Below are 13940 nucleotides of genomic sequence, written 5' to 3'. Positions count from 1 at the left end.
GTGTCTTCAGCAGAAAGCAGCAGGCTCAGAACTGGGGGAAGGAGACTGAAAGGATAATAAGTATGGAACAAATTATTAATCTCAAGGAAAGGGGGCGATGGCATATTGTAAGTACTGTAATTACATTAAGATCTCTGAAGGGGCAGCACCACCACCCTCTAGTTTCTTGCAAAACCAAGGCTGGGTCTGGAAAAACTGTGGTACTGAGGCAATGTTTGTAAGCCACATAGGGAATGAATAAAGCAATGGCTGGAAATGTTTGTAAGACTTGTGTCATCCATTCTCCGGGTCGACCAGCAGCTGGACCCCACCAATGTGCTAAACATCCCCTCTCCAGGGGATAACCTTTAATAAACAGAATACCCCTTCACATATTTAATAGACCTGCAGCTCCATCATAGGAAATAAAGGGAAGATGTAGCATCACACAGCGTGTACTACAAGCAATGAGTTGTCTATGTTATACAGGGCAGGATGGATTTTCTAACCTAGCTAACCCCTTTAAGGACAGCTGTGACATATATTTTAGTTATGGTTGCTTAGGTCTGGTAACCACTACGCCCTCACTTATACACAGGAGGTGGAAAGCCTACAAGTAGTAAGGACAATGGGGGTCATTATCTGACATTGTAAAGCTGTCCATTCCATCAGCTGTAAATTGACCCCCGCTCCATCCCTCCCAGTGATGCAATCTTAAAAGGCAGAAAATTGTGGCGCTGACATTGATGGCCTCAATCTCCACTCTCGTCCCTCCCCGCTTCTGTCCCTGAGCCGAGGGAGGGGGGGGGGGGTCACAATCTATCGATCTGATAATCTTATGGGTCATCGAGCAGAAAACAATTTAAAAGATGTTAAAAAGCCTGATTTTCCCCTTCAAGTGGCTTAATATGAGTTTTCTGTTGGCCATAATGGAAGGAACAAGCATTGGCCTGACATGGTGACAATAGGGTTAGACCTCGGTACTCTCGTATAAAGCCTTACTACCTGTGTATAGTGTCAGCTGGAGAGGTTAGTGAGATTGGCCACGTACCTGGCGGGGTTATTTTTGGGAACAGCTATGCAATATTCTTTGCCTATACGCCTAAGAAGATCGGCTCATTATATAAGACCGGTGATCCATAAAGGCGTAAGATGTACAGGGACAGCGACGGACAGGATAAAAAAAAAGCATTTAGTAGTATGCAAGGAATGGAGGGGAGAAGGTAACTACTTAAAGGGGTTGTTCACAACGAAAGTGCCAGAAATTTGGAATTTATTCTATTATAAATCTAAAGTCTTCCAGTATTTATCAGCTGCTGTATGTCCTGCAGGAAGTGGTGTATTTTTTCCAGTATGACACAGTGCTCTCTGCTGCCACCTCTGTCCATGTCAGGAACTGTCCAGAGCAGTAGCAAATCCCCATAGAAAACCTCTCCTGTTCCACCACTTCCTGTAGGACACACAGCAGATTTTTTAATAGAAGTAAATAACAAATCTCTGGCACCAGTTGATTTTAAAGTAAAACTTTTTTGTGAACTACCCCTTTAAAGGGCCCCTACCCACCATATTGTATAGCCTAGAGTAGCAGAGAGGATGTAGGCTCTTTGTCTACTACTAGCCTGCATTGGTTTTGGCTTATTTCTCCGAGAACAAAGGAGTTGTGATTTTCCAATATTCCCGACCAGTATCTTTGCAGACAGCAACTGCCCTTTTATACTGCACGTACACAGCAGCACAGAGTATTTTGTGCTGATTTTGTGTAAGGTCGTGACCAAACCATTGGCTCAGCAGCGCCTCTGTCTGCTGTTTTTGTCATCATTTCCCCTGACACGTGAGAGAAGCATCAGCGATCCAGTAAGGACGGAGTAGTCATGTGGTTCATCCCAGATCCAGCATGTGTCTGCGGCTCTTGAGACTCCGCCATGGTAATTTCAGACAGATGCCTGGCAGGGCCGAGCGAGCGAACATCCAGTGACTTCATGCGATTCTTGGTACCCGGCGATGCCAGACTCTGCAGGAATCTGACCTGATCAAACAGATGGCTGATTATACCAGAAGGATGTAGCAGAGCTGGAACTGTCCTGCCCAGCAGAAGAGATGTTATACTAAACCTTTGCTTCATATATACGAGTATACAAGGTCCAAGCTAAACATCTCATTCTCCAGAATCTAGAGAAGCTGAGACGCCTTATAACAAGATCTCAGGAAAAGTTATTATACAGTACAATGCGTCCACAATGTCTGCCCCTTCTCCCCTGCTGCCAGTCTGGCCTTGGGTAGGAATCTGGCAGCGAACCCTTGACTGACAATCCTATATAATCCGATCCTCTGTACTGTCTGCAGGGCGGCTGTATCTAAGCATAGCAAGTGCCATATTGTTTGATGTGCCAATGTATCTAAGTCTATCATGTGTCATATCCTGCCTGATACTAATGTGGTAGTAGGGCTGGGCCATACGGCCAAGAAATTACATCTCATTTTTTTTTTAACATTGTGGATGATTTTTTAAATAAACAGAACATGTTTTTATCCAAGCAGGCAACCTCAGATATTGTGTTTGCGGCAGCAACTGTATTGCGTCACAAGGTAACAGTCTCCCCACATAAAAGACAAGCCTCCTCTGTGCATCCATGTAGGTAGATGAGGGGTGTAGTACTTTGTCCAGATAGGGGGCTAAAGACCGGAGCAGACTAGACAGGGCCAAAGACCAAAGCAGACCAAACGTGGCCAAAGACCAGACTGCATCAGACCGGACAGGACCAAAGACCAGAGCATGACGAATAGGGCCAAAGACCAGACCAGACAGGGACAATGACTAAGCCAGATGGGACCAAAGACCAGACTGGACAGGGACAAAGACTAGACCAGACAGGACCAAAAGCCCAACCGGACCATACGGGGCCAAAGACCAGACTGGATCAGACGGGGTCAAAGACTAGACCACTGAAGACCAGACGAGACACAGACTAGGCAGGGCCAAAGACCAGACAAGACGAGACCAAATACCAAACCAGATAGGGCCAAAAACCAGCTCAGACAGGGTCAAAGACAGGACCAGACGGGGTCAAAGACTGGACCAGACGGGGTCAAAGAGTGGACCAGACGGGGCCAAAGACCATGACTTTTGCCATGCTGGGGAACAATAATTTTGTACCCTATTACATTACTTTCGTGTCTGTACGTTTGATATTTTAAAAATGATAAAAATTGTAAGAAAATTAAAAACAAAATTATATGATCCCGTCATTTTTTGGGTGTGTAATTTTTACGGCATTCACTCTACAGTAAAATTTATTATGATCAATACTGTGTATCTAAGCCGACCCAGTGTGATACTACCGAAAAGTACAGAATAATCTCTATATACAGCATGTAGCTGATGCCGTGTATCTTTCTGCTGATCTGCTGTATCTACACACCTACCATGGGTTATACCGCACACTGATAGCATGAATGTCCCAGCAGTGCTGAGAGTTTGTTACTGTGTATCAGTCTCAACAATAAATAGGAAGATGGAGAAGAAACACAGAAACCTGTCACTATTTACTGAGCAGCGTAGAAGTGAGGGCCGGCAGGACCGCAGAGACCACTCTGCTACATCCTGGGGAGGGGGCTTATTAATCTGGGGGCACTGACGGCATGCCTTCTATTGCTGCATATATAGGGTATATAGATGGAGCCGCTGGGTATACAGAACAGATTGCAATTTTCAAAGTAACAACACAGGCTCTGTTAACATATGTATCCTTGGCAGCACTATTTTTCCTGTCAAAATGATGGGACCCAACGGACCCCAACATAAGTCAATGGGGTCTGTCAGGTGAAACAGGTCAATGGAAACAAAAATGCAGATGTGAAGAGAACCTACTTCTATAATAATGAGTAGTATAGAAGGGAACTGCTGGATTGGCACTTCCATAGTATAACTAGGGACTTACCATTTAAAGGGAAACTCCATCTCTATGTCACCCATGCACATGATGGGTATGGCATTTGTGTAGAGCAATAGGCTCTAATCTAACATGGCGGCACTTATCTATGGTACTATGAAGGATCAGTAGCCTGTTCACTTGCTTTCCCCCTATAGGTGACATGCACAGCCAGGCGTTTTATGGCTAAGGCTGGCCATAGAGGGGTATTGTGGATCCTTTATTACATCTACACAGCACTCAGCTCCCTCATCTGCTGCTGTTTAAGACATTCGGTCCTTTCACCCTTCCCCCAGCCCCGGATGCTGTGACACTGATACTGATGAAATGCTACACAGGCAGCCTGGAATAAAGCGCCCCCGCCCGCCTGATCACCTCTCTACGGTGCCGCAGTTTAACCTCCGCGGGTGCAGGAGTCCTGTGTGTCACATTACGAGCAGACACAGAGGATTAAGTGCCTGACACTACGTTTGGTAGTTCCCATCACAGGCGGAGGTGAGCGGGGAGATCACCTCCGCCCTCTATTACTGGCAACTCTGCCGCTGGAGATGCTGCACATCCGGAGCCGGGGGCGGGAGACTTCAATTAATTCAGCTGCAGCCACAGAGACCCCCTGGGAGGGAGGTGGGGGGGCATACAGAATAACAGACACTGCTAACAGTGTCTATGGATCCGTGCCTGTGACTCATAGGACACCTGCCCACGTGTCCATAGATGTGCTAGTGCTCGGCTGTCATCACAAGGTGGTTAGACGTAATCATCTCCCCAGGGTGCAACTGTAGCTGGGATGTAACATGTGATGTGGACATGTGTGTGATTTACATAGGACTGCAGGTAAATGAGAGGAAAGATTTACACTCAGCAGGTGGCATATTTAACTCTGCTACATCTAGAAATACATTTGTACTCAGTGCAATTTGTCTTTGTAACAAACGCTATGTCGTAGCAGAGGTCAATGCCACCACATCAACACACTTGTCTCCTGAAATACTCTGTGCTGCTTGGAAACCCTGTTTCGTCATGTAACCCTGACTTGTTTCCATTTCTCTTTAAAGAGGTACTCCATCCGGTATCTGTTTTCAGCAATGCCCGGGGGGGACAATTACATCCACTTAACTCCCCGTCTCCAACGCTGCTGCCCGGATTATGCCACTCCAGTTCCCCCGCAGTCCGGATGTTTCCTAGTCTTGCCTGAGACGTGACAGGCCCTATATGCCATTCAGTGACATAGGCCTGCTACATGACAAGTCCGGTCTCAAGACTAGGAAGCGGCCAAACACCAGGGGACGAGAGCGGCAGAATGCTGGCAACAGCACTGAAGCTGGGGAATTAAGTGGATTTTAATGTTTCCATCTACCCCCTCTCAGAGCGTTGCCGAAAAAGGGGTTCCGAGCTGTAGTACCCCTTTAAGGCACAGCCCGGAGTCATGTAGTCATGCTTCACTAAAACTAGGCTGGCATCAGTATGCTCCTGAAATGCTCAGTGTGGCTGTTCCTGCACTGTGCTCCCCAACTTCCACCACAATACAACGCAGCCGTCAATCCTTTGTGCCACTGGCAGAAGTGAAGAACTACTAATAGCTGGATAAACAAAAAAAAACATCTAGAGTGCAGCAAAAGTCAGACACATTTCCAGGACAAATATTAGCTTTAGATAACCGTCATGTCACCTACTGTGGAGAGCTAGAAAGAGCTAGACCTATCCCCAAGACTGGATAGAAGGCGAACTGTATACTACTGCTGCTCCAAGTGCTGCTAGAAGAAACCACTGCTGACTTCAATATCATAATCAAGTTCATCCTGAGCAGCCTGATTCATGTACAGAATGCAAAGTATTACAGGAAAGTATGACATGGGGTAAGCAGATGCCATTACGGCAGATGCCATTACGGCCATTACGCTGCCCATAGGGGCTGTCACTGGAAATCTATATGTGTTCATTACACATATAGATTTCCAGTGACAGCCCCTATGGGCAGCGTAATGGCCGCCCGTAGTGGTTGTCTTAGCCTGGGTCTCCTCACCTTGTCAATGTGTGGATGCCAGTATTCGTCATGTGTGGTTTTGGCTTCGGAGCTGTTCATACGGGAGAAGAAGGTGGGTTTGGTGAGATACAAAGAGCCGACATCGAGGTCAAACGTCCTGGCGATTTCCTGCTGGATTCTGCGCCTCACGTTGCTAGGAAGAAAAAGACAAAGTAAAAAAAAGATATATATATTTATTACTATAGACTACATGCTGGCCAAGAGTGTGAGGGCTTCCAGCTACACCTTGGATTCTCTGCTGTATTGAATCCTAGGAGAAGTAGTGTTCATACCAAGTTCTGTGCAGTGGTCTGATTTGACAATGCTTTGCTGTTGTTTTAGTGGAAAGGTTCTGCTGTGTTGCATTGTGGGAAATGTAGGGTTCACATCAGGCTCTAACAGTGGTCTGCTGTGCTGCATTGTGGGGTTCCCCCCATATACCCTACAATAAGTAATAATGATCTGCTGTGTTGCATTATGAGAGATGTAGTGTTCTCACTGTTTACTATAATAGTAATGGACTGCTGCAGTGCATTATGGGAGATGCAATATTCTACCAGGCACTACATAGTCCATAAGACATATCCCCATTTATGTAATATACCTCCATAGCTAAAATATCCACATAACGGCAAATACGGCCAAGGCTTAAAACTACAGTGCCCGATCTAGATGCCAGGATGACCGGATTGATCGGTCTCATTGCGGCTACCCTCGCTCCACTTCATATGGATGATCAGAGATTCTAGGGCGCTAATCTGCCTAATTAAATGGGAACGACTTGTAACCAGGTTAGCGGTGTGCTGAGTAATTACACCGCCATCACCTCTTTATTGCCGGGACTATTACGTAGACACTTAGTGTAAGTCAATACTAATGGTCCACAGTTAATAGGGTTGTCTGCCGTCCCCAAGAGACTGGACGGCGTTCTCATACTACAGGACCAGCCCTGAGTGGCCCGGCCTGAAATAAAGCCGTCACTTACCGATACATCTGAAAGTCTTCCTCGGTCAGGATCTCTTTCATCTGTTCTCCGTAATAGCTGTAAGAACGAGAAGGAATAAGGGATTACTGATACAGAGCTACAAATACAATGCTTAAACGTAGTTTCAACATACAGTTTCTACATAATAAAATAGTCTGAACAGCGCCACCCCTCTTCCACAGGTTGTAAGTAATTTTGCAGCACTGCTCTATTCACTTCACCAGTGCTAAGCTGCAATACCAGACTCAACCTGTGGACGGGTGGCGCTGTTTCTGAAAAAAAGCAGCCATGTTTTCTAATCCTGGACAACTGTGATAAAACTGGCATGACTGATGTGATCACTTTGAGGGGAGCACTTTTACCAGTTATGGTGGATCCCTACATATCAGTATGTCTTGACGCAGCGTGGAGTGCTACGGTTAACATGACTTTTTTTCAGATCAACTGGTTTCAAAAAGTTATACATTGTAAATTACTTCTATTTAAAAATCTCCAGTCTTCCAGTACTTATCAGCTGCTGTATGTCCTGCAGGAAGTGGTGTATTCTCTCCCGTCTGACACAGTGCTCTCTGCTGCCACCTCTGTCAATGTCAGGAACTGTCCAGAGCAGCAGAAAATCCCCATAGAAAACCTCTCCTGCTTTGGATAGTTCCTGACATGGACAGAGGTGGCAGCAGAGAGCACTGTGTCAGACATATATATATATATATATATATATATATATATATATATATATATATTTTGCTGGTGTACCCCTTTAAGATCTACAATTTTGTAAGGCCTGGGTGGGGAGGTTGATACTGAGAATCTCTAATGATCCTGCAGGCTTGCCAGGCCATCTTGGAAGTGAGCGCCACAATCTATCATCCCTGTCTCTGCTATATTCATTCATGCAGGTTATTATGGGACATAATTGGTAATAAATCACTGTAGAACGGTGGTGGAAGTAACACAAAGTTACTGCATGGAGGATCCGGGCTGAGGGGAGCGCCTGACAGTAAAAGGGCAGGATGTATACATAAGATAATGGGGGGAAAGAATAAGTATAGAGATTTAAAGTGAACCGGACAAGGCAAAGGGGCAACTATAAGAAGGCCACAAGCTGTGAGGAGTCTTGAGGTCACTGATGGGGACAGATTGACTATAACAGAACTCATGAACCCCAGGACAAGGGCCTGTCAGACATGTCAACAACTTCCACTAGGGGAGTGTCTGTGACTTTTATTCTGATCAATACTAGATAAGTATAGTCTGACTCCCAGACCATGGTGAGTCTCCTCCAACCAGCTGATCGGGGGGTGGGGGTGGCATTGGTACTGGGAGTCGGACTCCTTCTGATCTGGTATTAATGGACTATCATAGGAATGGGTCATCATCATTTACTAGATGAGGAAAGTGAAATGAGAGGGAGAGTAAAGGGAAAAGAGAAAGAAGATTGTAAGAAAGTAAAAGAATCAGAGTCAGAAAAAGTGAAACGTGAAAGGAGATTTTACCAAATAGAAAAGTGAAAGTGATTCTAACAAAGTGAAAGGAGTAAAAGAGAAATGGAAGAGAACTGGTGGAAAAGGAAAAGTGAAAGGAGACGAGGAGAAAGGGAAAGAACAATGGAGATATGAAAAAGATATGAGCTAGATAGATAGATAGATAGATAGATAGGAAATAGATAGATAGATAGATAGATAGATAGATAGATAGGAAATAGATAGGCGATAGATAGATAGATAGATAGATAGATAGATAGATAGATAGATAGATAGGAAATAGATAGATAGATAGATAGATAGATAGGAAATAGATAGATAGATAGATAGATAGATAGATAGATAGATAGAAGATAGATAGATAGATAGATAGATAGAAGATAGATAGATAGGCGATAGATAGATAGATAGATAGATAGATAGATAGATAGATAGATAGGAGATAGATAGATAGATAGATAGATAGATAGATAGATAAGCAGAAAAATACTCTGCAGCACTCCAAGAAATCAAATCAATGTGTAGAATTTATTCTATCCAATAAACAAGTGAAAAATACACACAACGTTTCGGCGTACCTTACGCACTTAAAAAATGGCGTAATGTACGCCAAAATGTTGTGTTGTGTGTATTTTTCACTTGTTTGCTGTGACATCTTTTATTGGATGGAATAAATTCTACACATTGATTTGATTTCTTGGAGTGCTGCAGAGTACGTTTCTGCTTGTTAAAGGGGTTATCCAGCGCTACAAAAACATGGCCACTTTCCCCCTACTGTTGTCTCCAGTTTGGGTGGGGTTTTTAGTTCCATTGAAGTAAATGGAGCTTAATTGCAAACCGCACCTGAACTGGAGACAAGAGAGGGGAAAAAGTGGCCATGTTTTTGTAGCGCTGGATAACCCCTTTAAACCTGGTTCGTAGTCTGGGACATGTCTGCGGGCACACGCCTTCGGTACATCGTGGTGCTGCCTATATTGCTATATATAGATAGATAGATAGATAGATAGATAGATAGATAGATAGATAGATATGAGATAGATATGAGATAGATAGATATGAGATAGATAGATAGATAGATAGATAGATAGATAGATAGATAGATAGATAGATAGATAGATAGATAGATAGATAGATAGATAGGAGATATTAGAGTAAATTATGAATGTGAGAAAACAGCTCTGGGGAGGGACCAGGAAAATCAATTCAAGCCTGTCAAATGAATGAAACAGCGGTGTTACAATAGAAGGTGGTGGGAAGGTGAGGAGTGGGCGACAGAAGAAAAGGCTGAATAAAGAACCTGCACTCAGGCTGTAAGGACTCACCGATACATATTTACAAAGTTCTTCCCCATTGACAGCGCTCCGGAGTGCAGGTCGAGAATAGAGGCCTGGAAAATACAGCAGAGGGAAGACTGTAAATTACCAACCTGTTAGCTACTGGATTCTTTACCGCCACATGCTGGCACAGCAGAGGCTTCTGGGTAATCACACTGCCTGATTGCCATGTGCGGGTCAGGCGCCCTCACTTTCATCACTTAAGGGAGGAAATGTGCGCCGGATAAAAGTTGAGGCTCAGCACCTCCTTTTGTTAGAAAATGATACCTCACAGTCAACAAGCGACTATACAGAGTATACATTGTACAGAGGGAATTTAAGGAACAATACCAGCACATAATCAAATGAAAGAGAATCATAATACATATTAACAACAGCAAAAAGCCATTAGATGAGGGTTCAGGGCTTCCAGCAGTCATGCGGACGCCTGGGGTCCTGAATTATCACAAGTGTCAGCTGATACGTCCCCAGACCGGAGTGTAGAGATCAGCAGGGGGCGCTAGAGTGAACATTACTTCTTATTTTTGTTTTGCAAAGTTAAGAGTATTTAAATTATAGAATAAAACTTTAAAACATTAATATTTTAGACTTTGATAGTTTGATGTGGCAGGTTCCTGTGTACCCCACAGAGTAAGGGCCCTATTGTGCGGGGCGATTATCGGGCAAATTATCGTTGTATTGTTCAAATTTAAATAACCGTATTGTGTTAATGCAGGCAACGATCAAACGACCAGCGAGAAATCATGCATCGTTCGTATGGTGCGGACACCAAATTCATCGTTAATCGTTCAATGTAATTCCACATCATTCCTTCATTTGCTGGGTTCAGATGGAGGAAACGATCATTATCTTAACTAACGACTATTGTTCTGTACAATATGGTGAACGAATTTAGCTTAACCATAAATAATCTTGTTTGCGATTGTTTTTCGGTAATGGATAAAAATGACTTTGTCTAATAGAACCCTTAATCCTATTAGACACCTTACCTCTCCCCGCTCCCGGTCTTCTCTCTTGTGCTCCGCTGCCTTCTGGTCCCGGCGGCTGCAGCATCAGAGTGGGCTGTCAGCTGACAAGCCACTCAGCCAATCACAGGCTGCTGCGGTCCCATCCTGTGATTGGCTGATTGGCTCAAACACTGCTGCTGCCGGCGGGACTGGGAAGCTGCGGAGCACAGGAGAAAAGACAGGGAGAGGTAAGGAAACCGGTGTTTGGACAAGGGTTGCATGGACATCGCTTAATGCCTGATTATTGGACTGTGTAATAGGTCCAGTAAACAAGCGCCCATCTAGCAGATCGGCACTCGTTTACTAAAATGATCTGGCCGTAGTTGGTCTGTGTAATAGGACCTTAGCAAGACATTCAGGAGAAGCGAACGGAGAGGAAGAGCTGCAAGGAGAGAGAAATACATGGAGAGAAAGCCAGGGGAGACAAGGTAAGTAAGAAGGCATGGAAACAAAAAACTAGACAGAAAGGATAGGGAGAATCAGCCTTGCAGGGTAGACAAAGTCCTACAGAGAAGGGGAGACAAAGATCTGCGGTCGACAGCAATACATTTAAAGGGGTAGTCCAACTGGGACACTTTTTTCACAAAAGCCAGGGAGGGGGTGAATGGAATGAATTACATGTACTTACCTTCCCGGCTCCAGCACTGACACCTGCATCCAGCTGCTCCAGTCTTCGGTCTCCTGCCACTTTCTGGTCTGAGACGGGGCTTAAGACGTGACGTCATTCAGCTGCAGAGGTGGGACCCAGCTACAGCCACTGAATGGCTGAGTGGGCCTGAGACGTCACATCTCAAGCCCCGTCTCAGACCAGGAAGTGGCCGAGGGCCCAGGGACTGAAGCAGCTGAATGCGGGCGTCAGCGCTGGAGCCGGGGAGGTAAGTAGATGTAATTGTTTTCATTCACCCCCTTCCTGGCAACTATGAGAAAAAGCGCCCCAGCCAGAGCCCCCCTTTATTTGGCCCCACGATTACTCATGCCTTCTGAAAGTGTGGGCTTGGTCTAATTCAACCTCTAGGGGGAGACAAAGATCTACACAGGATGGCAGGAGAGAAGGCCAGGGGCAAGGCAGACAGAAGCAGATTATAGGAAACCGAAGGTATATATGGCGAGACAGAGTTATATACAGCGAGGCAAGAGAGACAGAGGTATATACAGTGAGACAAAGACACAGAGGTGTATATGCAGTGAGGCAGGGAGACAGAGGTATATGAGACAGAGACACAGAGGTGTATACAGAGAGGCAGGGAGACAGAGGTATATACAGCAAGAAAGAGACACAGAGGTGTATATGCAGTGAGGCAGGGAGACAGAGGTATATGAGACAGAGACAGAGGTATATACAGCGAGGCAAGAGAGACAGAGGTATATACAGTGAGACAGAGACACAGAGGTGTATATACAGTGAGGCAGGGAGACAGAGGTATATACAGTGAGGCAGGGAGACAGAGGTATATACAGTGAGACAGAGACACAGAGGTGTAAACAGCGAGGCAGGGAGACAGAGGTGTATACGGTGAGGCAGGGAGACAGAGGTGTATACGCTGAGGCGGGGAGAAAGTAGCAGCATTATGGCAGGGGGGACAGAAGTGATGACTGGTCCTCCTACTTGCCGGTGTTGGCATTACCAGCAGAGGATGGGGCACCGAGGGTCATGGCATCCTATGGCCAACAATAGCCATTATATATTGCAGCTGGGTTAATACGCAGTGTGTTTCCTACCACAATGTCCTCAGCACAAGCTGGAGCTCTATGGGTAAGGGACAGGCGCAGGGAAGCAGCAGGGGCAGCCATGTTACAGGACATAAGCCTAAATGGAAAACGTCCTGCAGTGCTCTGCGCTCGGCATGAAATCTTTTCCATTTAAAAAACCTGAAACTGGAAAAGGAGATGGCGGGACGTGCGGCCGCTGAGATCCTTTCCAAAAGAATCGGGAGGAGGGAGGGGAAGCAAAAAAAAAAAAAAAAAAAAAAAGGTATAATAAGAGGCTGACAAGTGGACAAATTAGCCGACGCAAAACAGGTCAATAGCCACGGAGGGGGGAGACGTGTGTCCTGGAGGAACGCTTAGCTCCTGAAGAATTGTCAAAAAGGAAGTGGCTCTGATTTATACCAGCGGCTCCTGTAATTGATGACCCGAGATATCGCAGGAAACTAAACTCTGCCAAGGAAGAAACTTTTAGATGTAATATGGGGATGCATATGCATCTCCTGCTGTCCGTAGCTCCCAGCTTCCCGGCTGTCAGTGAAATATCAAACCTGCCTGTCTTGTCACCAGCATAGAGACGTTCATGTGGCGGGGGATTATGACAGGTTGACAGCAGTCCGATTAACCCTAGAGGTGCACTACGGCGTCAGGAGACGTGGATATCATATGGGATCATGTGACTGCCACTGTAATGTGGAGCTGCAGAGAATAGACTTTACAATAGACTTTAAAGGGCTGGTATGACACTGTTAAAAAAGGATCCTCTTTTCTAGACACAGCGCCACCCTATAGTCTATGGTTGCGTCTGGTAATGTAACTTATCCCCATTCACTTGATGAGTAGAGGTCATAACCCCTTACTCTTTTCTCCCCTCTCCCCTTCTCTCCCGGATTCGTAGCTTTGCCTGATCAGTGGAGGTCAAAGGTCAGGGACCCCAACTAGTCAGCACAGTGAAGGGGTCACCGGGGTGTAATAAGCTTACTGTCAAGGGAGTCTTCTAACATTTAGGGATTGTCTAAGGCGGAGAGACCCTTTAATCATCCATATGCTTTAGAAATTTTAAGTGTCACTGTCGTTTATTTATTTATTTGCAGAAATCAATAGTACAGGCGATTTTAAGAAACTTTGTAATTGGGTTTATTAGCCGAAAAATGCATTTTTATCATGAGAATGCAGTTTGAAGCTCTTCCCCCTGTCTTCATGATTGTCTATGGAGAGGGGAGGGGTGGAGGGAGATGAGGCACCAAAACAGAACAACAAAGAGTTAACTTAAAGCTACATCACCGGGCTATCTCCTCTGAAGTCAGCACTGACCTTTTTGACCTCTGAATACCGGCTTTCATACAGCTCCCACTGTGTAATTCTTTGTTCTCTGCGGCGACTAATCTCCCTCCTCCCCCCTCCCCTCTCCATAGTTTACACAGGGCTGGACTGATGTTAAAGAGTGGAGATTTCCTGATAATGAGCAGTGAATGAGAGAGAGGAGGGGGGAGGGGGG

General features: G+C 45.3%; 2 protein-coding genes across 2 annotated transcripts in view; one reads left to right on the top strand and one right to left on the bottom strand.

The window, feature by feature from the left end:
• The window catches only part of HEXD (hexosaminidase D), a 112563-nt gene that overhangs the window by 55195 nt on the left and 43428 nt on the right, over window positions 1-13940 (top strand). The window lies entirely within an intron of this gene.
• OGFOD3 (2-oxoglutarate and iron dependent oxygenase domain containing 3) overlaps window positions 1-13940 on the bottom strand; it is a 74105-nt gene that overhangs the window by 33178 nt on the left and 26987 nt on the right. Inside the window, exons 5-7 of the mRNA XM_069952120.1 lie at window positions 9720-9784; window positions 6917-6973; window positions 5932-6085 (exon numbers count right to left, since the gene is read on the bottom strand). Coding sequence (XP_069808221.1) covers window positions 5932-6085; window positions 6917-6973; window positions 9720-9784 — 276 coding nt within the window. The remainder of the gene's footprint in view (window positions 1-5931; window positions 6086-6916; window positions 6974-9719; window positions 9785-13940) is intronic.

This window comes from Dendropsophus ebraccatus, chromosome 14 (genome assembly GCF_027789765.1).
Source record: "Dendropsophus ebraccatus isolate aDenEbr1 chromosome 14, aDenEbr1.pat, whole genome shotgun sequence".
Classification (NCBI taxonomy): domain Eukaryota; kingdom Metazoa; phylum Chordata; class Amphibia; order Anura; family Hylidae; genus Dendropsophus; species Dendropsophus ebraccatus.
The sequence above is the reverse complement of the archived record's forward strand: the minus strand, read 5'-3'. Positions and strand labels throughout refer to the sequence as shown.